Genomic DNA, 27,914 nt, shown 5'->3' with positions numbered 1-27,914 from the left:
TGAGGTTGAAGAGGCGCTGTTGCGCCTTCTTCACCACACTGTCTGTGTGGGTGGACCATTTCAGTTTGTCTGTGATGTGTATGCCGAGGAACTTAAAACTTTCCACCTCCACTGCTGTCCATTCGATGTGGATAGGGGGGTGCTCCCACTGCTGTTTCCTGAAGTCCATGATCATCTCCTTTGTTTTGTTGAGTGAGAGGTTGTTTTCCTGACACCACGCTCCGAGTGCCCTCACCTCCTCCCTGTAGGCTGTCTCGTCGTTGTTGGTAATCAAGCCCACTACTGTTGTATCATCTGCAAACTTGATGATTGAGTTGGAGGCGTGCATGGAGATCCTTCATGAAAACCTGCTCCAGACTGGGGCGAAGGTTCACCTTCCAATAGGACAACGACTCTAAGCACACAGCCAAGACAACGCAGGAGTGGGTTCGGGATAAGTCTCTGAATCTCCTTGAGTGGCCCAGCAAGAGCCCGGACTTGAACCTGATCGAACATCTCTGGAGAGACCTGAAAATAGCTGTGCAGCAACGCTCCTCTTCCAACCTGACAGAGCTTGAGAGGATCTGCAAAGAATAGGAGAAACTCCCCAAATACAGGTGTGCCAAGCTTGTAGCGTCATACCCAAGAAAACTCGAGACTGTAATCCCTGCCAAAGGTGCTTCCACAAAYTACTGAGTAAAGAGTCTGAATACTTATGTAAATGTGCAAAGTTWTTTTATTTGTAATAAATTTGCATTAAAAAAAAATAAAAACCTGGTTTTGCGTTGTCATGGGGGAAAAGATGAGGGAGGAAACGATTTAATCAATTTTATAAGACTGTATCGTAACAAAGTGGAAAAAGTCGTGTTCTGTGATTAAAAAMATAAGTTCCTAAAAAGTCCTACTCTGTGACATCCTTGAGAAGGATAAAAAATTATTTTCAAAACCTGCAACGAGTTTCTAGCCAGGGGGAGAGCAATTTCCTGCTCTCCTCGATCTGTGTTTCAAAATCACCGTTTAATGGTTTTACTTTTGTTGACAACAAAATTGCACTTTCTAATTTGATATTTGTACTACAAAACATAAGTGTGTCAATTTTACATATGTAGACACTGGTATGGTGCTGGATATAATGAATGAGGTTGAAAAGTGGTGGAAATGCCCTTCAAGTACTACAAGAAGTATTTAGAGGTGGATACCTGATTTAAGAGTTAGTACCTGGTATCTCCTTCACAGGTGCGTCTCCAGTTGGCCTCTGGGGCCTTCCTCCTGACAGAGGTCTACACTGACTGCATCCAGATCCCCCTGGACCGTCTGAAGAGAGCATCCCCCTACAGCCTCCACCGCAGCAGCCTCAGCCCCCCCTTCCGCTGCACCTCCCCCAACGCCCCAACAAACCCCTCCTCCACCACCAAGCTCCCAACTGGTACCCCCCTCCACCACACTACCACCTCTACCAAGCCTCCTAGTCTCCCCCAACACCACACCTCTACTGGTACCAAGCCCTTGGGTGGCCCCCACACCCCAGATGACCCTCCCCTAATCCTGGACCCCCGACTCCGCAGGAGACGCTTCTCCGACCGGTGCCATGAGCCCCTGACGACCCTCCCCGACCCCCCTAGCTTCGAGGAAGGCTCCCCTGACATGACAGGTGGCCCTATCCCCCAGACCACCCAGACCCAGGCAGACAGCGGGCGCGGCTCAGAGACTGACGTCTGTGAGGGTTCTCTGTTGGATCCAGCAGCTCCAGACCCCCAGGGGAGTGAACAGCTAGCTCTGGGGGACCTGGAGGGCTCGAGCTGGGCCACGGCCGTGGCTCTGGCCTGGCTGGAGCACCGCTGTGCAGGGTTTTTCATGGAGTGGGAGCTGGTGGCAGCCAAGGCGGATTTCTGGCTGCGGGGCCAGGAGCTGCCGGAGGGGGTGGACCTGGCCGGGCTGAAGGGGGCAGCCAGGCAACTGTTTCTGCTGCTCCGCCACTGGGATGAGAACATCCAGCTCAACATGCTCTGCTACAATCCCAACAACATGTGACCACATAGCCACCATGTTAAAACCACCACAATATGTGAAATGACTTATTACCGTCCATGACATGTGATAGTTACCAGTGTTTTATCCTACTAGAACTTTGGTACAGTTGCCTCCTACCTTAAATAATTTGTTTTTAATATCAGGATCAGTTGAAAAATGGTATTTGCACCTCTGGTTGCTAATACTAATGCTTCTGTGCCCCGTCTACATAAGAAACAGATTCAATTTTCCCCAGTGCAAAGATCATTTAAAAGCCATTGACTTAGGTAAATTGAGACTTAACTAACCCAAGTGGCCTTTAAGTACACCGTATGAAACTACAATAATGACTTGATCATGTAAAGCTTGCATTACTTTGATTTAGTATATTTCTTTCTTAGCTGAATGGCCTATTAACCGGGTAGTATGTTTAACTTTCATTAGTGTGGAATTAAATGACTCAWATTTATGTTTGTGAATGAATGACATTTAAATCAAATTTCTTTACACAGAGATATGCCTTTTATTTTCATCTTTATCAACAGAATAAAAACACACCTTTGGAATCAATCTCTGTCTTTGTGTGACACAAACACTCATGCAAATCAAACATCAGCAAACAAATATGAGCACTAAATAATCACCTATGGCAGCTCATTAAAGAAAATAAACACTTAAAAAAGGGACAGTTCCCTACTCAGATTCAAAGGAAAGTTCTGCAGAATTACGTGAATACGTTATCGCGCGGAACTATCCGTTTAAGCCTATTCTTGGACTAAAATAACTTTAGCGAGTGTTTCGTCCAGGGGTAGGCTTAATCTGGGTGCGGGAAATGGGCCTCATCTATTTTGTCTAGTGCACACACTGATCCACATTCTCTGAGAGAAACTATTAGAAAATTAAAAAACAATAGACAGATAATCATGATAGTCAACAGCTTAGTTCTGCATGGTCATATTATTACATGAAATGACGTATATTATGTACGTATTTGCCTATGATAAGCCTTGTGCTAGCTAGGCAACGCCATTCCTATTGTGCACAATGGGCGGCACCGAAAGCGTATCGCAGAGAACGGTTCAATTTAAAGCTTTCATTAATAAGTAGCAGAATAAAAATGCCCAGGTATGGAGTTAAGGACAAACAGAAATCTTTAATATATGCCATTTACCGGAAGCCTTTAACCAAAACAACTTACAGTCAAGCGTGCAGAATTTTTTTAACATATGGGTGGTCCCTGGAATCGAACTCACTATCCTGGCGTTGCAAGCGCCATACCCTACCAACTGAGTTAAAGGACGAGAATCTATCGCAGAGGACAGTTCAATTCAAAGCTTCGTCAAATAAGTAGTAGCAAAGTAAAAATTCCCTGATACGGAGTTAAGACAAAACACACATAGAAACCATCTCCACAACAACAAATGGTCCAGTATCAGAAGTTCAGAACAGCTGATCGCCAGCATGGGGACCTAAGAGTTTCTCACTATTCCCGATTATCGCCAAGACCAGATAATAGTTAACAAGAACAATCATGGGCTAAAAGGTAGTTGACATAAAACACATACTGTACGCAAGAGATCCTTCCTTAAGATGTTCTAGACGACGCAGCAAAACATTCCGCGTTTCTCCACACCACCAGCCTCCCACTCTTAGATTTATATTATTTCATTCTTTAACCTGAGAATCCTAATTGTTTTCCGCTTCCTCCCACGCCACAAACCTGCACGACTGCCAAATCGTAATACACCCAACACATGCAGTGTCACTCAGTCCCTTCTCTCACCTGTACGTTAGCAGAGCTACAGCGAGGTGGGTAGCAACAAACCGATGCGTTTAAGACAGACCCCACTCCACCTCAATAACCCCCTGTGCGTCATGAGGAAATAGGCAAGATACGGTGAGGCGAGGGGTGAGAACCAGCCTAGGGTGAGAGCAGGATGGAGATGGTCAACCAGACCCCAAGGACGGGAGGGTCCTCTAGGGGCTAAGCTTACTGGCTCTTGGCCTCTCCCTGGCGGGCTGGGGGCTGGGCGAACCACAAGGAGAGCAGCATGATGAGGTGACACAGGTGGAGGGCTGCTGAGCTGTATATGGTAGACGGGTAGGTGTTCCACGACAGCTCCACCAGACCTAGGATCAAAACCCTGTCCACAGAAAGACCAGATAAGACATAACGTGAGAGCACAACGAGTGACAATAACAGGCATTTTGACCCATCTAGGCTCAGAATTTATAGTAGACTAAAATGAGCAAATGTTCCCAATTCTGCATATGCCTGAAATCTACATGGATGTCAATTAAGATTTATGAAAATGTACGTTGGAAGTTAGGACCCTTTCCATTTCTACACATCGCGGCCAAAAGCCCCCCCCCTTACCGGAGTAGGTGAGCCAGCTTCTTGACCCCTCCACTCCAGAGCAGGAAGGGTAGGGTGTGGAAGTACCAGACATAAAACTGGTAGTGCAGCGAGCGGCTGAAGCACATGCCGATGAAGTTAGATGTGAAAAGGATCAGCACCATCTGTGATCGGCTGTTAAGGTCCAATATACAGTGCCTTCAGAAAGTATTCACAGTTACAGCCTGAATTTAAAATGGATTCAGTTGAGATTTTGGGTCACTGATCTACCCCATAATGTCAAAAGTGGATTATTATTACATTTTTTGCAAATTAATAAAAAATGAAAAGCAGAAATGTCTTGAGTCAGTAAGTATTCAACCTGTGGTTATGTCAAGCCGTAATAAGTTCAGGAGTAAAAATGTCCTTAACAAGTCACATATTAAGTTGCATGGACTCACTCTGCGTGCAACTTAGAGTTAGATGCACTATTGTAAAGTGGTTGTTCCACTGGACATCATAAGGTGAATGCACCAACTTGTAAGTCGCTCTGGATAAGAGCGTCCGCTAAATGACTTAAATGTAAATGTAATAAGTGTTTAACATGATTTTTGAATGACTACCCCATCTCGGTACACCACACATACAATTATCTCTGAGGTCCCTTAGTCGAGCAGTGAATTTCAAGCACAGATTCAACCACAAAGACCAGGGAGGTTTTCCAATGACTCGCAAGGAAGGGCACCTATTGGTAGATGGGTAAAAATAAAAAACACACACGTTCTTCCTAACTCAGTTGCCGGAGGGGAAGGAAACCGCTCAGGGATATCACCATGAGGCCAATGGCAATTTTAAAACAGTTAGACTTTAATGGCTCTGGAGACAATTGAGGATGAATCAACAACATTGTAGTTTCTCCACAATACTGTGAAAATGAAGCCTGTACAGAACATTCCAAAATATGCATCCTGTTTGCAATAAGGCAAAAAATGTGGCAAAGGAATTAACTTATTTTTTAATTTTTATTAAGAAGCAGGGTCGTGTTTCAGAGGACGCATGGCTCTCGACCGTCTACCCCTTTTTCGTGATATCTAATTACAGTCTTGTCCCATCTCTGCAACTCCCCTATGGACTCGGGAGAGGCGAAGGTCGAGAGCCATGCGTCCTCTGAAACGCGACCCTGCCAAGCCGCACTGCTTCTTGATACACTGCCCGCTTAACCCGGAAGCCGCACCAATGTGTCAGAGGAAACACTGTTCAACTGGCGACTGAAGTCAGCTTGCAGGCGCCCGGCCAGCCACAATGAGTCTCTCGAGCATAATGGGACAAGGAAATCCCGGGCCAGTCAAAGCTTTCCCTAACCCGGACGACGCTGGGCCAATTGTGCGCCGCCTCATGGGTCTCCCGGTCACGGCCAGCTGTGAAACAGCATGGGATCGAACCCGGGGCTGTAGTGATGCCTCAAGCACTGCAATGCAGTGCCTTAGACTGCTGCGCCACTCGATTTAAAAATCGTCTTGAAAATCTATGGCAAGGCTTCAAAATTGCTGTCTAGCAACAACCAGCTTGACAGAGCTTGAATAATCATTTAAAAAAATGGCAAATATTGTACAATCCAAGACTTACCCAGACACAGAGCTGTAATCGCTGTCAAAGGTGATTCTAACATGTATTGACTCAGGGGGTTGAATACTTATCTAATGAAAAATATATTCATGTCTTATTTTCCATAATACCTTTTTCTTCCACTTTGACATGACAGAGTACTGCGTATAGATCATTGACAAAAAAATTACAATTAAATACATTTTTATCCCACTTTGGAACAAAATCTTGAAAAAGTCAAGGGGTGTGAAAACTTTCTAATAACTATATAACAGGCACAGTTGTTGTTTGTATGTTTGTATTTGGTGTAAAAAAAAAAAGAGGAAAAAATATAAACACAAAGTAATTGGGTTTTCTAACCCATATCCACTAATAGCACTCTTTAGTTACAGCTCTTAAGATATACACTAGACACTGGTACTTCATGGCCATAGAGACAGACCTAATTAAATAAAGGTTAAATAAACCAAAAAGTACAAGATAACAGTGTGTTTTAAGAGATACAGAACAACACACCGGTACTGTTTCTAGTCATGGCTCCAGAGACAGACTGAGGAAAGGATATGATCTGAGGTGAGTTTCTGTGCAAGGAGGACTCTCTTGCCTGGCTCCTTCAGCAGTTCCATGATGCTCTCTTCAGGCCTGATGAGAAACATGTGTTGGTTTAATTCAACAGAGAGCACACCTGGTTAACAACAAAAAGCAGAGATGGCCAGACCCAAGCATTAGTGTACAAATATAATTTAGGCTGTATCTCATTTTAGGCTTCACTAGGGCCAAGAGTTTTGGCCTGACCATGAAAAACTCTGGTCCTAGAGATAACTCCAGTAGCACCTCTCTCACCTCTTCCAGCGGCGCAGGGCAAATAGCAGCAGGGCTAGCAGGTGGGTGGCCAGGAGCACCAGGTGGAAGTAGCGACTCAGGAACAGCCACTCCGGCAGGAAGCGCCAGTTCACTGTCCATGTGAACATGAACTGACGACCCAGGTCAAAGGCCCGGGTCATATAACCAATTGGATTCTCCATCAGGAAGGGTAGGCCCAGCAACAACTGTGATGAGAGGTGAGGTGGAGTAGAGATGGACAATCAACAGAATGGAAATAGAGTAGGCAAATCCTAATTGTCCACACAGTGTGGAAATTGGATGGAACGCTGGGGACAAGAAGCATCTGTGAGTAAAATCTAAACGTAACAGTTAAAGCAGATGAAGGAGGTCCAAACCTGGATGGCAGCACAGAGAGAGAGCTTGGGTATGGTCCTCATCAGGCCAAACTCAGACAGCAGGAGGAAGAGAAGGCCCGGGGCGAACAGGAGCACGTTCATCTTCACAGACACTGCTAAACTGTCCACAGCAGAGGTAGAGGAAGTTGTCATTCAGACCATGTGACAGGGGGCTACCACAGTCAGATGTTGAGTTCAGCAACTCAGTTCTGCCAATCTAAATTAGAGCGTTATTATCATGAAAGGTGTCCCATATTGGCCCGCACACTGAACCAAGTTCAACTTCGCTTTGATCATTTCAGTTTAACTGAGCTAGGCTCCAGCTGTGCAGAACCAGGGTTTACACTTGCCTGTAGAGCACGCAGCCCAAAGTCCAGCGGCCGTCCAGGATTAAATTGACGGCCCCAAACAGCATCATCATGGCCACGGGGTCGTTGAAAAGACGCAGGACGAAGATGGAGTGGATCCGGTAGGAGGCACAGCACACAAAGAAGAATACGTAGGGAGGAACCTGGAGAGGAGAGTCAAAATCATGGAATAGATTACAGTATTATAAAGTGATGAATTCCAAGTTGCAATAAAAACGAAAACTTTTTTTTGGGGGGGGGGTGACAACTAGCTAAGTACCAAAAAAAATAACGTCACCTTGGAAAACAGCCTACAAAGGAATGTGTTGCATCTCACCTTCTTGGTGCGGTGGTATATCCTGAAGACGAGTAGCAGAGTGAGCAGGTAGAAGACAGCGAACAGGTACTGGGCCAGGCGGATATTCACCCCGTGGTTGGTAACGTAATACAACGCTGTGAAGACGTACACAAACCCTGCTGGGTATCTGGAAAGGTAGGTTCAGAAATCAGTTTCAAGACTGTGATCTTGTTCACGTCAAGAGATGTCAGACTGCTGGTGAAGATTCAAATGTATTTATAAAGCCCTTCTTACATCAGCCGATGTCACAAAGTGTTATACTGACACCCAGCCTAAAACCCCAAACAGCAAGCAATGCAGGTGTAGAAGCACGGTGACTAGGAAAAACTCCCTAGAAAGGCAGGAACCTAGGAAGAAACCTAGAGAGGAACCAGGGTGTATTCATTAGTCGGATTCCGTTGCAAAATGTTTGCAACAGAAACCGTTTACTCAAAAAGGGAACAGTTTTACAACGAAAYCAAGCATTTCTATTGAACAAATTCAGGTAGGTCCCTCCGTTTCGTTTGCTTCCTAGAGAAAACGGGAAACCGTTTCCGTTGCAAAAGGTTTCGCAACAGACACGTTTTGCAATGGAATCATCCACTAATGAATACATCCCCGGGGTTGCCAATACTGGTATTGGAACCTGGTTCCTTAACTTGTAGAGTGCCACGTATAGGGTAGTAGAACTTACACCAGAGGGCCTGTGTCTCCTTTGAGCTGGGTGTAGTCGTAGGTGCCGTTGATGACTCCCTCTACCTCATCCATATACGCCTTCCAGTCGATCTCTGTGTCTGCAGGAGAAGACATTCACCAATGAATGACCGGTTGCATTGGCAATAACTTGTCATATACATTCAACAAATGGGGTCAAAGATGTGGACGAAGGTACCTAAAGAATCAGGTGACAGTAAGAACAGGTCAACAGCAACTACCAAAGAAAAAGAAAATCTAACAAGAAAGGGAAACTGTAGCTATACATTAAAAACGGCGATGTGTGAATTTTCCCGTATGTGGTTATACCTTGGCTAGTAGAAAGGGTTGGAAGCAATTTTTCAACTTACCTGTTCTTGATGATACTTGCTTCGTTCTCAAATCGGAAGAAAAGTATCTTATAAATGTCTATGTTGAGTTACAGGTGGTTCTKTGAAAACCAGAGAATATTTTGAAAGGTAGTAAAATCAACATTTTGGATCGAGTGAGAAATGCCTCGACTGGGTGTAGATCTTTGTTTTGGTCGCACTGTGTGATGCACTATCATCTGCTTCTACAAGTGGCGATGGCGCATAGAAATGACTAGTTCCTGCAAAGATGTTGGGAAATGCAAGATGCCTGGCAGCTAAAATGGCGATGGAACGCCTCACTGTGAAAAACGTGGATTTTACTATCTTAATGAATACTCTCTTTTTTTGGAGAACCACCTGCAGCTGAACACAGACACTTATAAGATAGACTTTTCTTCCGAATCGAGAGAACGAAGCATCTGCAAGAACAAGTTACTTAAATGACCTCTGACCCTTCCTACTTGCTCTCAAGAACCCAAGGGATTCTACTTTATACCAAGGGTTCTCCGCTATAAGCACCGGTGGGACCACGTGAACTACAATCCCGACACTCTGTTTGAACATTTAGAAACCTAAATAATAAATAATTGCTTGTGATACGGTTTTTCCAAACATATGGAACTTATCTTTCATTTCAGCAATAAAGAATATTTGGAATGAAAAGAGATTCACTTTACTGTAGCGGGTTTGCACAGTTCCATACCGCTGTTTACCTCGAGCCAACGACCTACACTTCCTCCACAGTTACACTTACATAGGTGTTGAGCCCGCTAGATAGCACTGGTGTCGTCTGTAATAAGCACTGTAACATGGAGATATGTCCACGTGGGAAAACAAACCATAACTCTATAAAGCAAAGGTGTGCAGTAATTGAACAGATATGTTCCCAAAACCATAACGCAAGCAATGTATTTTCAACGTCAGGAACGAGCGTCTGGGATCTTAACAAAAGTCCCCCCAGCAGAAGATACTACAGTCAATAGGGGCCAAAGCAGTTAGCCGTGTCTATGAATGGGTTASCCTCTGTAGTGCCAACTGTCAAAGTGAATTTACAGACGTGGTCARGGTCCCTTGTGATGTTGCCTAGTATGGACGAAATATGTAGCTCTCAATAGTTGTGGCAAGTTTAAGTGTTGTTGACAGCAGAAGCATGTATATATATCTGGTCGGGGGAGCATTAATGGATCGCGTATGCGCGTTCTGAAGGTTAACACGCATCACTTGCGGTACGGTTTTGGAAACAAGGAACGTTGCTATCTTCATATCAGCGACAAATATACTTTAAAACCCCCCCACAAATGGTTAAATTATTACACGACATAGTTTGGGTTAGTATTCTCACACAGCCATATTCCATGTTACATCGCTCGTTTACGCAAGACAGATGGAAATACACCTGTCCTAATTAGTGTAACAGTATAGCGTCCTTCCCTCTTTTCGTCCTTACCTGGGCTCGAACCAGCCACCCTCGAAGCATCGTTACCCATCGCGCCACAAAAGCCGCGGCCCTTGCAGAGCAAGGGGATCAACTACTCCACGTCTCAGAGCGAGTGACGTCACCGARTGAAACGCTATTAGCGCGTACCACCACTAACTAGCTAGCCCTTTCACATCGGTTACATTAGCATGTTCTGAACACCAGTGTAACCGTAACTGGGTAGGGTGAAAGTATACTGTAGTTCGTCAACTGGAGGCACACAGRTTATGGATCAGCGCAGAACTGCTGCTGTAAGTGTATATTTTTGAAGAGTGTATTGCCGATACGAAAGATAAGGGGCATATATTTCAAAAACGGGTTCGCAAGTGATTGTTGACGTTTCTAAACGTTAAAACACAGCTTCGGAATTGTAGTTCAAGTGCAGCCAAACGTGGGCGAAGCTAACTACTGAAAACCATACGAATAATAAGGGTTTAAGTTTAATATTAGGCATGCTAGTAGATACCATAGACTTGCAGTCGTTGTGCTAACGTCAGTTAACATTGGCTCGCGAAACTACCACTACCTTCCTTCATACTTAGACATACAAATGGTATCCATGAGTTCATCTGACTCTGGGGAAGTAGATAAAGGGCCTCAATATTAAGGACCTCATTGCCGAAATCCCGAAGTATCCTTTTAAGGCTAGCCGCATGCTCAAGCTAAACCGTTAGCTACTTACATGCTACTTTTTGTATGACCCATATGTTTATTCCGATCTCCAGGAACCACAGAACAGAGGCGACCAGTATTGTGTACTCCGCCTTGAATAATATCAAATGTTTCTCCTGCCATAGTTTTCGAAGTGTCGCCCACACTCGAGACAGTGGACCAGGTGATGACTTTTTCTTCACACCTCCTGCCATTTCGGCTTACGCTAGCTACGTGGCGCGGCGGCAACAGTACAGATTAGTACCCGGTCACATGATTCAGTATAGCGTCACCAAGTCGTTGGGGAGTTCGTTTTGCATGACCCGGTGCCCCGGGTGAGGAAGAGTTTGTACATTTTACACCATTACATTGGTCATTAAAGATGCCACCGACAAAAATGTTTTTTATTGATCTTTCATTCTCACTGAAAGCAAGCCTAAGACGCGGCAGATGTGTTCTCTGTGCGCTATTTCTAAACTTCCCTTAAATTTCGTTTTTGCGTATTTTACTTTTGGTTTTGTACACCAGCTTCAAACAGCTGAAAATACAATATTTTGTTATGGAAAATATGCTTCACAGCGGTTTAAATGGTACAATACTTGCTAGTTTGACCACAAACTGAAATTAGACAAACGATTCGAATTTTTGTGTCCAGGAAGGCGGCGCAATTTCTTTATAGTGCATCTTTAAGTGAAATTCTCAAAACACCCAGGGAACCGGGCCATTTGCGTCACCCGAAGATGCTTAGGTTCAAGGAAYGAGAACATGTCATGTGATCAAAACAAAAACCCCATTCTTCCGGCGAAGACAACTAGAGTGTTTTTGAAAGGTAAGAATGTACAATACTGATTGATTAAGTCCGATTTGACCCTTTGGCTGTTGCAAAAGAGTGCACAAATACTGTTGTCATGTTATGGTCTAACCTTTGCGAACATAGGCCACATTTAAGACTAAACAAAGACGATATTTTAGAGGTCAATGGCAGGTCTTCCAGTTAGCAAAATATTTCAATTAGCTAGCTAACAAAACATTTGCTTACTAGCTAACCAACTGTAGTTATTGTTGATATCCACTCTGTGGGCCAGCAACTTGGATGTTTATCGAAGTAGGTATCTGAGATAGCATAATGTCAATGTTGAACGTGGTATTTTGTTAAATGTAGTTATGGGCCGGCTACATCTCAGAACTGGCTTTACTGGTTGTGCAATGGGGGGAGATGGCGCTGCAGTGGCTAGCAACCATTTTACGGGCTCCTGACCGATTATGCTACTTTTTTTGTACATAATATTTCCGCCATCGTTACCAATGACCGCTTCTGGACATCGGGAACAGCAATCACTAACCTCGATTTAGATTAATATGTATTCATCAAAGAGTCTGGACCAGGCTCGAATCACCCGGACTCGAAAAGGAAGGGACMGCGCAAGAGAGGCAAACGAGCTTACAATCATGAGAGAACAAACTAGACGAGCTCCATTGTAGTCTATCCTGTCAACTGGAAGAATTGGATAATATACAGTACCAGTCAAAAGTTTGGACACACCTTCAAGGGTTTTTCTTTATTTTTACTGTTTTCTACATTGTAGAATAATAGAAGACATTAAAACTATGAAATAACACTTTTGGAATCATGTAGTAACCAACAGTGTTAATCAAATCAAAATATATTTTGAGGTTCTTCAAAGTAGCCAACCTTTGCCTTGATGACAGTTTTACACTTGACATTCTCTCAACCAGCTTCATGAGGAATGCTTTTCTAACAGTCTTGGAGGAGTTCCCACATATGCTGAGCACTTGTTGGCTGCTTTTCCCTCACTGCTGTCCAACTCATCCCAAACCATCTCAATTGGATTGAGGTCGGGTGATTGTGGTGGCCAGGTCATCTGATGCAGCACTCCATCACTCTGCTTCTTGTTAAAATAGTCCTTACACAGCCTGGAGGTGTGTTTTGGGTCATTGTCCTGTTGAAAAACAAATGATAGTCCCACTAAGTGCAAATCAGATGGGATGGTGTATCGCTGCAGAATGCTGTGGTAGCCATGCTGGTTAAGTGTGCCTTGAATTCTAAATAAATCACTGATTGTGTCACCAGCAAAGCACCCCCACACCATCACACATCCATGCTTCACAGTGGGAACCACATATGCAGAGATCATCCGTTCACCTACTATGCGTCTCATGAAGACACTGCGGTTGGAAACAAAAATCTCACATTTGGACTCATTAGACCGAAGGACAGATGTCCACCGGTCTAATGTCCATTGCTCATGTTTCTTTGCCCAAGCAAGTCTCTTCTTATTATTGGTGTCCTTTAGTAGTGGTTTCTTTGCAATTCGAGCATGAAGGCCTGATTTCACGCAGTCTCTTCTGAACAGTTGATGTTGAGATGTATCTGTTACTTGAACTCTGAAGCATTTATTTGGGCTGCAATTTGAGGTGCAGTTAACTCTAATGAACTTATCCTCTGCAGCAGAGGTAACGCTGMGTCTTCCTTTCCTGTGGCGGTCCTTATGAGAGCCAGTTTCATCATAGCGCTTGATTGTTTTTGCGACTGCACTTCAAGAAATGTTAAGTTCTTGAAATGTTCCGCATTGACTTACCTTCATGTCTTAAAGTAATGATGGACTGTCATTTCTCTTTGCTTATTTGAGCTGTTCTTGCCATAATATGGACTTGGTACTTTACCAAATAGGGCTATCTTTTGTAAACCACCCCTACCTTGTCACAACACAACTGATTGGCTCAAACGCATTAAGAAGGAAAGAAATTCCACAATTCAACTTTTAACAAGGCACACCTGTCAATTGGTATGCATTCCAAGTGACTACCTCATGAAGCTGGTTGAGAAACTGTCATCAAGGCTAAGGGTGGCTACTTTGAAGAATCTCAAATGAAATATATTTTGATTTGTTTAACACTTTTTTTGGTTACTAGATGATTCCATATGTGTTATTTTATAGTTTTGATGTCTTCACTATTATTCAATAATGTAGAAATAGTAAAATAAAGAAAAACCCTTGAATGAGTAGGTGTGTCCAAACTTTTGACTGGTACTGTACATCTAGCTGGTTTTTCTATGCATCATCAAGACCGAACGGCAGCTTTGGGTAAAGTTAAGGGGGAGGTGTGTGTCTCTCTATGTTAACAACTGGTTGTGCCTGATCTCTAATGTGAAGGAAGTCTCAAGGTTTTGCTCGCCTGAGTTAGTATACCATACTATTTACAAAGAGAGTTTTAATCTATGCTTTTCGTAGTTGTCTATTTACCACCACAAACCGATTCTGGCACTAAAACTGCACTCAACAAACTGTATAGGGCCGTAAGCAAACAAGAAATTACACATCCAGAGGCTCCTAGTGACCAGTGATTTTAATGCAGGGAAACTGAAATCCGTCTGGTAATTTTTACCAGCATGTCACATGTGCAACTAGATGTGAAAAACTCTYTATCACCTTTACTCCACACATAGAGACGATTACAAAGCTCTCCCTTGCCCTCCATTTGGCAAATGTGACCATAACTCTAGCCTTCTGATTCCTGCTTACAAGCAAAAGCTCAAATGAAGTACCAGTGACGTGCTCAATACGGAAGTGGTCCCATGAAGCGGATGCTAAGCTACAGGACTGTTTCGCTAGCACAGACTGGAATATGTTCTGGGATTCATCCGATTTAACATTGAGAAAATTATCACATCAGTCATCGGCTTCATTAATAAGTGCATTGACGACGATGACGTCGTCCCCACAGTGACCATACGTACATATTCCAACCAGAAGCCATGGATTACAGGCAACATCCACACTGAGTTTAAGGCACATTTTTACAGAAAAATGCCACAGGCACTGTCTGATGTGTGGAGACATTTCGCTGCAGCTAATGTAGAAGGAAAATCTGTGTACATTTGCAAATACAGTGCCAAATCATATGTGAAGAATGCAACAATGATGCAGAATCATCTGGCCAAGTGCATAAAGTTCCCTCAGCGCTCACAACAAGCAACCTCTGACAAAAGTCCCTCTACTTCTATTCAAGGTGAAAATGATGAATCAGACACCTTATCGATAGCAGCAGCTCATGGTTCTCCTGGAATCAGAAGTTTTTTGACTCAATGGAGGAACTTAGTCAGAGAAATGCTGATGAATGTCTTGCTCAAGCTGTGTATGCAACTGGTTCACCTCTGATGCTCACAGGCAATGTGTACATCAACAATAAACTAACATGGTRCAAGCACACCAAGACAGTCGTGAAGAGGGCACGACAAAACCTTTTTTTACATTTATTTTATTTTATTTCTATTGGAAGGATTTAATCATTTGCAAATACAGTATGTCTACTTATGATAAGGTAAAAGGTTTATGTTTCTGTCTCCATATGATAWGGTAAATATATCCAATGCAAAAAACATCTACATTTTAAATGGTATTAATATTAATTTGCATATATTCCCGTTAATCCCCACGGAAAGTTTCCACCTCTGAATATTCCCCAAAATGTGCAACCCTAGTTACAACACATTTCTGGTGGCCGCCTTCTGTTACACACAGGTGTTTGGAGCGTGCGAGATGGCTCATCAGCAGAGGTGGTTGCCACTATTTTCCGTCTGTCTACCGCATGTAACATAGAGCTATGGCCGTATGGGAACACTAACCCTATAAAAGGTGTGTAGTCATTTTAACCTTTTTTGTTTTTAAGAAAAGTATTTCTCGCTGATATGAAAAACCGTACCGCAAGCGATCTGTGTTCACATTCAGACCGAGCGCCGGTGTTCTTTACGAAAGTCCCATGGGAAGAAAACACCTTCATCAATAGGRGTTCATTTGGTATTATCTAGCCAAACCGGTTCTATTTAGCCAAGGAATGTAAAGACCGTGTCAATCAACAGTATTTGAAACCAAGCGCCGTCATCATATGACACCTAGAAAGAGTGATGTGGGTTCCCCCATTCAAAAAAGTAGCTATAATGCCACCTACAACGATTGTAAGTCATCAATGCAATGAAACACATTTCCAACTTTGCTGTGCTTGTGAGTGAAGGCACTGAATATGTAAATAGTCATAATTATCTGTGTAAACTACAGTATAGGATTATGATGTATTTGAAATGTGTTTCCTTAGATTATAACGTAATATAGCCTAACCCAATCAAATGTCAATACCCAACATATTTTTGTGCATCTTTGCATTCTGAGTAGCCTAATCCAGTTCACTGTCAAAGTGCTGAAAATAAATAGCAACCAGCGTTCTCTGACACTGTGCTGTCAAAATATAATGATAGACATTTTCAAGCATTTCACTGACATTTCAAAGAGAATCGTGCAGCTGCAMATTTAATTGCAGCTTGTCTGAGTGACGCATGGCCCCCTTGCTATCATGCTGATGAACATCCTTCATATAACATGTTTGGCTGTATGTCTGTTTCTGTACTGTAGGCCTGTTACCAGGGGGGTGAGAAGAGACGGTGTAGAGTGTGTGTTGGGGAGGGATGGAGGAGTTTCCAGTGAGGACGYTGGAAGGGCTGTGTCTAGGCACCAGCTTGGCTATATCTGGCTTCTTCTACTACATCTACAGGAAAAAGAGGAAAACAGTGGACAAGCTCAATGTTAGTAGTCTGCCCTGTATCTATTCCTTCAGACTACGGCCTAGATTCAATCCGTATTGCTGAAGATCCACGTTATAGCGCGATTGAAATGTAAGGCAATGTTCCCACATGTCGTCTCAAATGGAAATGACCTTTTAAATTGAAATTGCGCTGTGACGTGTTTTTTTTCCGCTACACGAATTGAGTCTAGGCCGTAGTCTTTACACGCTGTAAATAAAGTACAAAACTAATTTTGAGACATGGGGATTTTTTCCATAGAAATTACTGACATTTGTATTTGCTTGTTTCAGGATGCGCCYCAGTTGACTTTGGATGGGAAACTGGCAGGCCTTTTGAACGAGACACCGGGAAAGTGTCTGCAGTATGTTGTCATTGAAGGTAGGCATATGGTTATCTGTGTCAATGGGGAAACATTTTCTGAGTGTGTCGCTATGATCATTTTATTATGATGTTMACTTAGACCCTGTTCTCTCACTTATTGGTGTGATGGGGCAGTTCTTAGTATAATTAATGTCTCTATCCATGGTGCGTGTGTGTGTAGGGGCAGTGCAGCCTCTGGGGGAGCCTTTGAGGAGTCAGTTCCAGGAAGGCAGTGTGGGGGTGGTGCAGAAACTCATGCTGAGGGAACACAAGCTGGTGTGGAATAGCCTGTCTCGTACCTGGTAGAAACACTCCTGATTGACGCTCCAAATGTAATGTGAAAGACTAGTATCATCTGTGTTACCACTTTGAATGATCCACTTTAATATGACTAGGACCGTCTGATACCAAATATACACTCCTCAGTGAAGCTAACGTTTGAAAGTTTGGCTCTATACTCCAGTATTTTGGATTTGAGTTTAAATGTTTCATGTGATGCAACGGTATTTGAAGGTATTTTCATACATATCTGTTTTACCATTTAGAAATGAAACCACTTGATGTATATAGTCCCCCCCCATTTGAATACGTTTTTGGACAAATTCGCTTATAGTGTATTAAAGTAGTCAAAGGTTAGTAATTGGTCCCATATTCCTAGCAATGGCTACGAACTTGTTGGGTGCATTTGCAGTTTGTTTTGATTGTGTTGCCCAATAAGAACTAAATGGTGAATAATGTATTTTGGAGTTTCTGAAGTCTTCTACATTTNTGTGTGTGTGTGTGTGTGTGTGTGTGTGTGTGTGTGTGTAGGGGCAGTGCAGCCTGTGGGGGAGCCTCTAAGGAGTCAGTACCAGGAAGGCAGCGTAGGGGTAGTGCAGAAACTCATGCTGAGGGAACACAAGCTGGTGTGGAACAGCCTGGCCCACACCTGGTAGAAACACTCTTGACTGACACTCCAAATATCATGTGAAAGACTAGTTTAATCTGTATCATCATTTTGTTATCAACTGTAATATGACTAGGAGCGTCTGACATTTAGTCTCAGCAGATATACATCACTAATTATAACCTATCATATCACCACACAAAACACCTTAGTCACTGTGCCCCCCCCCCCCTTTCCTGTGTAGGATGGACAGTGAGCGTGTGCTGCACCAGAGGGTGAACGCGGTGCCCTTCAGCCTGGTCGGGTCGGACCAGGCCAACGTGAGGGTGCTGTGTCCCCTGGAGGCCTCGGGGCTGGAGATGGAGATCATCCATGAGAAGTTCCACCAGGCCACCTATGGTTTCACCGACATCATCGGGCAGTACCTCAGTGGAGAGAAGCCCAAAGGCCAACTGGAGACTGAGGAGATGCTCAAGGTGAGGTTTGAGTACATTTTTTTTATGTAGCAATATCACTGATAGATTACTTATGATAAAAACAGTATATTCATTCCCAAAATTCCACAATAAGATCCAAAYATGTGTTGCTCCATAATCCTGACCAGTTTGTCTTTCTGTATTTCTAGGTTGGCGCTACTCTGACGGGTGTAGGCGAGCTCATCCTGGACACGGACCGGGTGCTGAAGCTCCGCCCYCCCACCGACGGCTCAGAGTACTTCCTCACCACCGCAGACTTTGAGACCCTGCGGCTGGAGCAGGAGGGCCAAGCGGTGGTCTGGCAGGTCCTGGCCTCTGTGTTCGCCCTGGCCGGGTGTGCCATCCTCTTCTGGTTGGGCCACCGCTACTACCGCAGCCTGAGGGTCCGCTGGGACCAGGAACGGCTGAGAAGGGAGTTTGAGAGGTTGGCTGCTGGTGGGACGGGGGAAGGGTCTACGGCCGGGGATACACAAGAGGGGTCTGGGGAGCAGGAGACACCCTTGGGAAACGCCTGTGTGATCTGCCTGACCCAGCCGCGTAGCTGTGTGCTGCTGGAGTGTGGGCACGTGTGCTGCTGCTACAGCTGCTACCAGGCCTTGCCCAAGCCCACCTGCCCCATATGCCGGCAGGCCATCAAGAGGGTGGTGCCCCTCTACCAGGCCTGATGCCCAGCCTGGGAGAAGAACAGATATGTGTTCTCATGGTTGGTCTATGTATGTATCTTCTGGGGTGTTGTTACCTGTACTCCTAGAAAGATGAGGTCCAGGTGATAGAATGGAGACATTTTATAATTGACATTTTGGCTGGCTGTAAAACCTTGAAGATACGTCTCCACATAGAGGCAGGAGGAAAGAGCACCAGAAGGACCGAACTCCACTGTGATGATAACAACAGTCACCCTGAAAATACAGCTTTGGAGAGCCGAGGAGAGGCCTAAGCTAGCAAGACAGAGCAGGACGTGCACACACCAGTCCTTAAACCCCTCACAATGTCAGAGAGAGAGACCAACTCTTGATAGACCAGGCAAACCATCGCTGTACTTATTACACTGTAATAATTACCTGTGGTTCTTGGCATTCTCAACACAAATAGGCTAGGTGCAGCTACTGTATTAACAAAATGTGAATCAGGTTTGTGAACATTTTGAAGCACTTAAATGCATATGTATTATGAAGCTAACAGCTGTTGATTTTMGTTTTGAATAGTAAATACATGTTTATATACTGAACAAAAATATAAATATACAGATTTTTACTGAGTTACAGTTCATATGTAAATCAATTCATTAGGCCCTAATCTATGGATTTCACATGGCTCGCAGCCATGGGTGGGCCTGGAAATACTCACTTGGGAGCCAGCCCATCAGAATTACCCCCCCCCCAACACACACACACACAAAATGGCTTTATTACAGACATATTCCTCAGCACACCCCCAGACGATCCCGCAGGTGAAGAATAGTTGAGGCCGGTTGGAAATACAGTCAAATTCTCTAAAATTACGTTGGAGGCGGCTTATGGTAGAAAAATTAAAATTKAATTCTCGAGCAACAGCTCTGGTGGGCATTCCAATTTCCAGAATGCCAATTGCATGCCCTACCTCAACTTGAAACATCTGTTGTGTGATAACTGCACATTTTAGTGGCCTTTATTGTTCCTGGCACAAGGTGCAACTGTGTAATCATCATGCTGCTTATTTAGCTTCTTGATATGCCACACCTGTCAGGTAATGGATTATCTTGGCAAAGGACTAATTCTCTCTAACAGGGATGCAAAGCAAATTTGTGCATTTTTAGAGAGAAATAAGCTTTTTGTGCATGTGGAACATTTCTCTGATCTTTTATTTCAGCTCATGAAACATGGGAGCAACACTTAACATGTTAAGTTTATATTTTTGTTCAGAATAGATACTGGGAATGGAGTTCTCTCATAAATACAAGTGTGCATATGGATGGAGAGGTGTTTACTTTTGTAGTACTATCGCTTGCTTTGTGCCTTATTTTCACTCCTGGTGTAAGGAGGGGGGGTTGTTRCACCAGTTTTATTTTTGTTGTAAAAGTAAAGAATCCTGTCAAAACGCTTTGACAGGGAATGTAAGCTTGTTGTTTCCAACAGGGAGGGGGGCAATTGAATGGAAGCTTGAACATTTCTGAAATTGTTAACATTTGTAGCCTATCTATGGGTAACCGGGTTGATGTTTTATGCTCGACCCGCTCCAACACAAAACACCAGAAAAGGTTAAAAAAACAAGAGTAGTACCAGCTCACCTGGTTTTTACACTATGAAATGACTACTAAATGTTCCATATTGAAAGATGTATTGAATTCTCCTTGTGGTCTATATTAAAGGGCAATTCATTTGTCATAACAGGCTTTAAAAGTTCTATATTTGTACTTTTAAAATATCAAAGGGGTGCAAAAGGTACTCATTTCTCATTGACTGTGTAAATCATCTGATCACATTGAATTTGTGATAACCCAATGTTGAATATTGTCCAAAAAAAGTATAGATTGCATAAAACAAAGGTTTAACCTGCTTAAACTGTCAGTAACCCCCCCACTGAAACACTGCTCTTTTTCCAGGAACACCAATGTACTCTGAAAAGTTTGCTGTTGTGAGTCACCTATCCTGCTATTTCTGTCATCTCTAACAAGCAGATGGGAGGAGTAGATACCCACCTACAGAGTTTTGGGGCACTAAGGAAATGGAAAAGTTGAGAACCTACTGGCATGCGTGGGTTGGGTGWGGGGTGAGTGAGTGAGGAGCAGGTGGGGAATTAGGTGTCGTATATCTTCCTGGGGGGGAGGGGGGCAGTCTGAGAGAATCCTTCATGAGCTCCCCTGGCAGAGCAACAGCTGTGGCTCTTGGGAGTAACTTAAACCTCAACATGTCATGACGCTAAAGACAGGAATTTCTTCAGGTTTGCAGTACACGCTGAACTTACAAGAGTGACCCCTCACCAAACCAGTTTCAAACCAATGCACATTCTACCATGATAAATAATGTGATTAGTAAAGTGGCCACCAGGGGGCCTACTTGCATCTGTTTCATTATACTAACAATGACAAGTTACCCGCTGTGAGTTTATGATATTGCTGTTCATTATTTGAATTGCTGTTCTTATAATACAATAATAATAATTACATTTTCCCCTGAACTATGACAATTATTGAACTATGACAAGTGTAACCTGCAGGAAACATCAGGTCAGAGCTCCTGATATGAGTTATGGGACATTTGGAGAACTAATCACCTTTATTTGCCAAATATATTTGCAAGTACAGGAATTTGACTGTGAAATTGTGCTTCCACAATAAACAAAATATACAGAATATACAGAAAAATATATAATTTATAATTGAAACAAATCGACCTATGTACACTATCAACACTAAGCTCTGATAATATGAGTGACATTTCTCACAATGGGATTTGCTGGAAGGCAGATCACTAGAGGAAGGACCAATTGCACAGCGTCTGTCCTGGCCTCTGGTCAATCCAAAGCATGTCTCTCTTCCTTGTGCTCTGCAAGCCGGAAAATGTGGTGAGACATCTCAATAGTATCATAGAACTGTGATTATGAAAATAACCTTGAGTTTTTTTCAAATATTCMTTTCGATGTCTCACAATGGGATGTGGCCAACTCCCATAACGCAGACCTGCTCTCCGAAGCCAGGGCAGTCCCAACAGTATCATCCCTCAGAGGCTCCAACACTGAGGACAGTATGCGCCAACGAAGGTGCAGTGATATCCAGTCAGTAAAACGCATGAGAAGTAGCCCAACATGACGCATCGCAAAGATCTTGTAAAGAGAAAGATGCTTTTGAACAGTGCCAAAGATGTAAACTGAAAATATTTGGCATGGGTCCACAGATCCTCAAAAAGTTCTACAGCTGCAAATGCAAACGTATTTGAAAATCTAATCAAACACTTCATGAGAACCCACGAGCTCATGTTGCACAACATTTCTATWGGCTATGCAATTGCGCGGAAAAACAGACTACGGGCCTTTATTAAATATAATGTTCATGATTTGATGTATTTCTAGCTGTTATGCAATTCAAAAGGTTGTAAGAGAAGTCCTTTTTAGAATATTTTGCATTTTATTTAATGTTCCTAAGACTATCCAGGAATAACTTATTGTGGATAAGGGAATTAAATGCATTTTATATTATTTGGCGAATGTCTGTTGAATGTTGAATATAAAACCAACTTTACCTCGGTCATATTTCTATGTTCAAAACAAAACATAGCAGAAATCGCGAAAGACTCAAATGTGCGCGGGTACTGTCCATCGTGCTGAAGTTGATTTATCTTGTGCGTTTAGAGACCAGACCGCCCTCCCTCGCCTAACAAGAGAGCATCCTGCAAAAACCATATCCCTACATCGATATTAAACTGCATGTTTTCAAACACCCCTCTATGAAATAACTAGGCCATAATATTATTAGTGGATACTTCATCACTGTATAGAAATAGGCTTTGTTAAAGGGCATACAATTGTATAATAGCTGCTTTTAACCTCTGGAAAATAGGTAGGCCTACTCCCTGCATTCTAAAATAACATGTCAGCYATGAATTTGTAAATMATCCATGAAGCCTACAGTGTAACTATCCCATCAACGGAGAATTTGCTTAAACGTGGCATTTGTGAACCTCGTTCACCCGCTGCTGCTGTGTGATTTTGCTTTGTAGCTACGGGAAAGACGTSCGTAAGGCACTTCCGACTTCTGTGCGCATACAGACTCTCAAAGGAGCAGGTAKTGATTTCCTGTGACAACCTCGTGTCACCAGAGCCAACGTCAAGCAAGAGCCACCAAGGAGGCTGGTTTACAGGAAGGAAATATACTGCATACGAGGAGAGAAACACATTACAATGTCAAGCGTAATAGGTAAACAAAAAAAATGAGACTTTCCCAGTAACTAGGAAAGGTTGGTTATATTCATAATTCTCAGATCAAATATAATTAGCCTACTTCGGCATAGCCTATGCGTAAATATCATCACATTGTAATAACTTATTTAGGCTAGAAATTTGTTCAGCATAGAAAAGATTACTCCCCAAATAAAATGTTTACCTCACCGTTGCTCCAGTAGCTCTAGCTCTGTGGTCATGAATTGATAGCTTACATTTCTGTTACCCCCACAGTACATATTATATATTTCGCCTGTTGATGTCACCCTTAGCCTACTCCTCCAGCATTCGGAGTCCCCCAGCACACACACACACGCAGATGGATAACTTCGCCGTTCCTCCTGGGTTTCCTTTATGATCCCGGGATCTCCCACTTTCCTCATCAGACTTCATCTAGCAACACACGCGAACAGACCGCTCCMCTGCTCTCCTTTCTACCAGCGACACAGCAGCCTGTTACCACCGCGCACCACGACACCCCAACCAGGACTCTTCACCTTCATCCTTCGCAGACTGGCTACGCACGACGAAGTCATCGAGTGATTTTCCAAACGGATTTCCACCGGAAAGCTCGACACGTGCAATTACCAAGACAAGGATTTCTGGGCTATATCGACTAAAGCCGCCGACTTCAAAACGTTTTTATCACCGCTGTTGATCCGTCCGTCTCAGCCGTGCCATAATGTCCGAGGTACTGCCTTATAGCGAGGGGAAAATGAGCGGCTATGGGGACACCGAGGCCAGTCAGATATCCTTTAGCTGCGGGCTACAGGACACCAATTCGTTCTTCGGGGCGTCGCAAGCGAAAAGACCCCCAAAGCTGGGACAGATCGGCAGAGCCAAGAGAGGTAAGAGCTGGTTATTGGAATGGATTGTTGAATAGAGGTTTTGTTTTGGTCATCAAAAACAAAGGCTTGGTTTGGCCATGCTTGTGTGAACTTTAACTCGAACCTAGGCTACAGTTACCTAGCCTACTTGTTATAAAACAAAAAGATAAAACACAGATATGCATCTGACCTCTAAATGATGAGGCAAACATTTGTTGATATAACAAAGGTCAGCAGCTGACCACAATGAGCCCAGTTGAAAGTGATGCATGAGAATAATAGACTACTGATGTGCTATCAAAATGTATTTCAGTAGCTATAGGCTACTATATTTATTCATTAGATATGCTCTGTCTTTTTAAAATAACAAAGTTGTCCTCATTGCATGCGTGGCTATGTGCCATTATGGACAAGGCATTGTTTGCAGTATTTCAGGACCAAGGTCAGGGGTTTGACACAACAACATACTGTATTCCTTTGTGTTGCACCAGRCCCCATCCTATTCACTCAAAGCCTTTGCAATTACTTGATTTGTTGTCTGTAAAACATTTTTATGAAGCAGTTATATGATATGTCAGTAATAAACAAAATAATTTCTTTTTCCCTCCGCAGTGGTCATCGAAGATGACCGAATAGACGATGTCCTAAAGGGGATGGCAGACAAGTCGTCACCTGGTGTTTAAAGATGAACGACGCCTTGCAGACTTTTTATTTTGATCAACGATTTAAAGCACTTGTCGGTTGTGCATGTTCGAGGATTGTAGGAGAAACGATGGCACGAAGCGAAGACAAGGGGAAGGAAAGGAATGGAAAGAAATATGTGAAGATTGGACGAGAAAGCAGAGGAAGAGCAAGATTCCAGAAAAGACGGAGATTTATCATGGGGTTGCTGGCAATTCTCCAAACGAAAACCCATTTTAACTTGTGCTGCGCAGCGTGATGTTGAGATGGCGGACCCTGGCTCTGATGGATGAACTTGCCATTACTTCACAACCATCTTCCAAAAGCGCCGTAAGCAACACAAAACTACAAGTGGTGGCTGAATCTCATTTCAAGCTCTATTTCTATAGTTGTATACAATAGCCTTCCTAAGCTCGAAGACCATATTCCCCTTACACGCTTTGCATTGTTGATAACAATCGGCGACATCGCATTCAAGGGAGCTGTCCTTTTCAGCACTGGTCGAACGTAGAGAATGCATTCCGATTGCTGATAAAGCTTTTTAATACTGACCAAACAAACACTGTCCAGTAACTAGTAGAGACCCATTGTATGTAAAAAAAAAATATATATATATATATATATATAATTATATACACACACACACACACACACACACACACACAACACCACACACAACAACACACACACACACACACACACACACACACACACACACACACACACACACACACAAAGGATGGTGCAATGTTAATATTTCCTTTTGTAGGCCTATATTAATTTTGGCTCCATCTATAAAGAATAAGCTAGTAATGCATAGTCCCCAGGTTCAATTGAATTAAAATGATACATGGTGTTACATTACCCCCCACGGTTAACGATGCAGGTCGGCGCCTTCGTGAAGCCTACCGACACCAATACATAGCTGTTTCACTTTTTACAGACTCGAAATATCGAAGGAGGCGAGATCGGCACATTTTGTTTGGAAAAATAGTCATGAAATTGATGGGAAAATGTTTTATTTATTTATTTATTTAGATTTTGCAATTATTCGTGTTTTTTTGTCTTCTATAATTAAAAAGTCATACTATTTTCTCCATCTATTTGCATGAACTTTCGCTCTGGTGCCAACACAGGTGCCACCACTCTTACCCTGGCACGCTTCTTTTTAACAAAATTCATATTTGTATTTTTATATCTAAACAATTGTTATTGAGAAATTATGTGCTAGTCTACCATCTTACAATTCATCAACACAAATGTGTGTACTACAGAGAGGATATGCAGATTGCGACCATATAGGCCTAACGGAGAATCTAAGAGATTTGGGTTTTGACTTTTCTCATTCTATATCATTTTTTAAAGACTAACTGAATGTGTTTGGGGTTTTGCACACATCAATGTTAAACTATTACTGAGAAATTGTATCCTGTGACTTGAGCTTCGTTGACAAATTTGTTAGAAAATAGCCATTTTTTTTTGTATATTGCACTGTTTACGAGGATCCTCAAATAACACGTTGAATTTTGACAGATTTTGGACATTAAAGTTGTTTTTTTATTTCGTTTATCTTGTACCATTCTTCTAAGGAAACTCAATATGGTTTGTTGTGCATGAAACCTTAATATTTCCATTAACGAAACATTGTTTTACGAAGCAAAAAAGGGAAACAGTGTCATGACATTCTAAGAACGAGTCATTGAATATTACGATGCCATTTTCACTGTATTTGGTGAACAAATAAATGGTGAAAGAACATGTCAAATGTGGTCCTGTGGTATTCATTTCCCAAGATCTCTCCATCGTCACAGAGTACAAACATTAACACATGGCAGTTAATACGTAATGACGGCTGGTTTGGCTATGGATTACAACCACATTGTTGGACATAAAGTGGATGAACGGTCAATGGATTACAGTAGATCTCCAAGCTATAGCTCATAGTCTTTGATGACACAACTATAGGCTACTATATACCTGATCACCAGATGGTTCTGGTCAAATGTAGTGCACCGCAACATGGTGGGCAACACAGTGCAAGTTGAGATTTTCCTACAATAGTACGCTGGGGATTCGATTGGAACAAGGGCCCTCTGGAATATAACACCAATCTATCAGCTATCAGTCCCTATCATAACCTGAGATACAAGGTGCATGAATGTAAACATGGTTCTAGGCCCCAGGCCATTCATACTAACATGGTGCCCCACACACAGTGGCCCAGAGGGAATACTTGAATAATCCTTCCTTGAAGTCTAACATCGTCTAACACTGCCGGACAGATAAAAGCCCGGATTCCACAACATAGCTGACACCTAGCCAGTCATATCAGATCTGCCTAACAGTATCCTAATGGAGGGGCCAAGTAAGGCGTAATCCCAAATTGTTGTTTACCATAGGGGTATACTACAAKGCAGGATCAACGAGTTATCCAGCTAACTTGACCAAATATTCTAAGATATCTTTTCATTTTTTAGAAACATAGGCTTAAAATGGGCATGGTCTAATTGACTCAACAACCAAAACCATATATCTAAGTTTAGGTGTCTTAATTAAGCAGAACATCAGTAGTTGTTTCTGGTTTGTTAATCAAAGTTAACTGGCTAACTCATTGATCCTGCTATGTAGTATACACCCCAGGTGCATTTAGTTAGTCAGCTAACTTTGATAAAAGAACAGAAATAACTATGTATTTTCTGGTTCATTAAGAAAGCTAAACTTTGATACGTGTTTGAATTTGAATCGGCTTGTGGTATACCCCAGAGTAGTATCACTCTAATGCTGCGGACAATAACAAAACAAGCCTCTCCACTCTCAGAACTCACACATTACTGGTTATTGACTTTTCTGTTGCAGTCTCCACTGGACTGAATGGACACACATTACCATCAACCTTTGTTGTGTTGTGGGCAATGTGTGTGGGTTCATAGCCTGATACATTTTCAACTTTGATGTTCAGTACTAAGTTGGATGGGCATGACCACCAATCCCCACTGACCACTTTGTTGCACTTTGTGAGTGTGTGTGTGTGTGTGTGTGTGTGTTTGAACTCTGTCACATTGTTTCTATTGATTTTTTACCACAAACTATTGGCATGCATGGGAAAACGTAACGTTATGACTATAACTACTGTTCTCTGAAGGATG

General features: G+C 42.9%; 4 protein-coding genes across 6 annotated transcripts in view; 3 read left to right on the top strand and 1 right to left on the bottom strand.

Moving 5' to 3' along the window:
- The window catches only part of vwa5b2 (von Willebrand factor A domain containing 5B2), a 31,351-nt gene extending 27,804 nt beyond the window's left edge, over positions 1–3,547 (top strand). The window contains exon 21 of the mRNA XM_024010129.2: positions 1,216–3,547. Within this exon, the coding sequence (XP_023865897.1) occupies positions 1,216–2,010 (795 nt within the window). The 3' untranslated portion in view covers positions 2,011–3,547. The remainder of the gene's footprint in view (positions 1–1,215) is intronic.
- alg3 (ALG3 alpha-1,3- mannosyltransferase) lies at positions 2,489–11,289 on the bottom strand. Of its 2 annotated transcripts, none has more exons than XM_070448761.1 (9): positions 11,057–11,289; positions 8,528–8,627; positions 7,834–7,981; positions 7,500–7,660; positions 7,150–7,270; positions 6,773–6,978; positions 6,496–6,571; positions 4,367–4,512; positions 2,489–4,133 (listed from the first exon to the last, which is right to left on the bottom strand). In XM_070448761.1, the coding sequence occupies exons 1-9, from the start codon at positions 11,238–11,240 to the stop codon at positions 3,980–3,982; spliced, it is 1,296 nt and encodes a 431-aa protein (XP_070304862.1). In that variant the 5' UTR covers positions 11,241–11,289; the 3' UTR covers positions 2,489–3,979. The 2 variants fall into 2 exon arrangements, with proteins under 2 accessions (XP_070304862.1, XP_070304863.1); XM_070448762.1 differs by lacking the exon at positions 11,057–11,289 and adding an exon at positions 10,345–10,399.
- LOC111979136 (mitochondrial ubiquitin ligase activator of nfkb 1-A-like) lies at positions 10,504–20,712 on the top strand. Of its 2 annotated transcripts, none has more exons than XM_024009467.2 (6): positions 10,504–10,625; positions 16,455–16,624; positions 16,915–17,002; positions 17,166–17,286; positions 18,115–18,346; positions 18,496–20,712. In XM_024009467.2, the coding sequence occupies exons 2-6, from the start codon at positions 16,508–16,510 to the stop codon at positions 19,009–19,011; spliced, it is 1,074 nt and encodes a 357-aa protein (XP_023865235.1). In that variant the 5' UTR covers positions 10,504–10,625; positions 16,455–16,507; the 3' UTR covers positions 19,012–20,712. The 2 variants fall into 2 exon arrangements, with proteins under 2 accessions (XP_023865235.1, XP_023865234.1); XM_024009466.2 differs by lacking the exon at positions 10,504–10,625 and adding an exon at positions 11,724–11,854.
- Positions 20,713–23,851: 3,139 nt separating this feature from the next.
- On the top strand, positions 23,852–25,342 carry camk2n1a (calcium/calmodulin-dependent protein kinase II inhibitor 1a). Its single transcript, XM_024009141.2, has 2 exons — positions 23,852–24,108; positions 24,700–25,342. The coding sequence occupies exons 1-2, from the start codon at positions 23,943–23,945 to the stop codon at positions 24,768–24,770; spliced, it is 237 nt and encodes a 78-aa protein (XP_023864909.1). The 5' UTR covers positions 23,852–23,942; the 3' UTR covers positions 24,771–25,342.
- Positions 25,343–27,914: the final 2,572 nt, after the last annotated feature.

This window comes from Salvelinus sp. IW2-2015, linkage group LG19 (genome assembly GCF_002910315.2).
Source record: "Salvelinus sp. IW2-2015 linkage group LG19, ASM291031v2, whole genome shotgun sequence".
Lineage (NCBI taxonomy): Eukaryota > Metazoa > Chordata > Actinopteri > Salmoniformes > Salmonidae > Salvelinus > Salvelinus sp. IW2-2015.
Note: the sequence above shows the minus strand (reverse complement) of the source record. Positions and strands in the feature narration are given on the sequence as shown.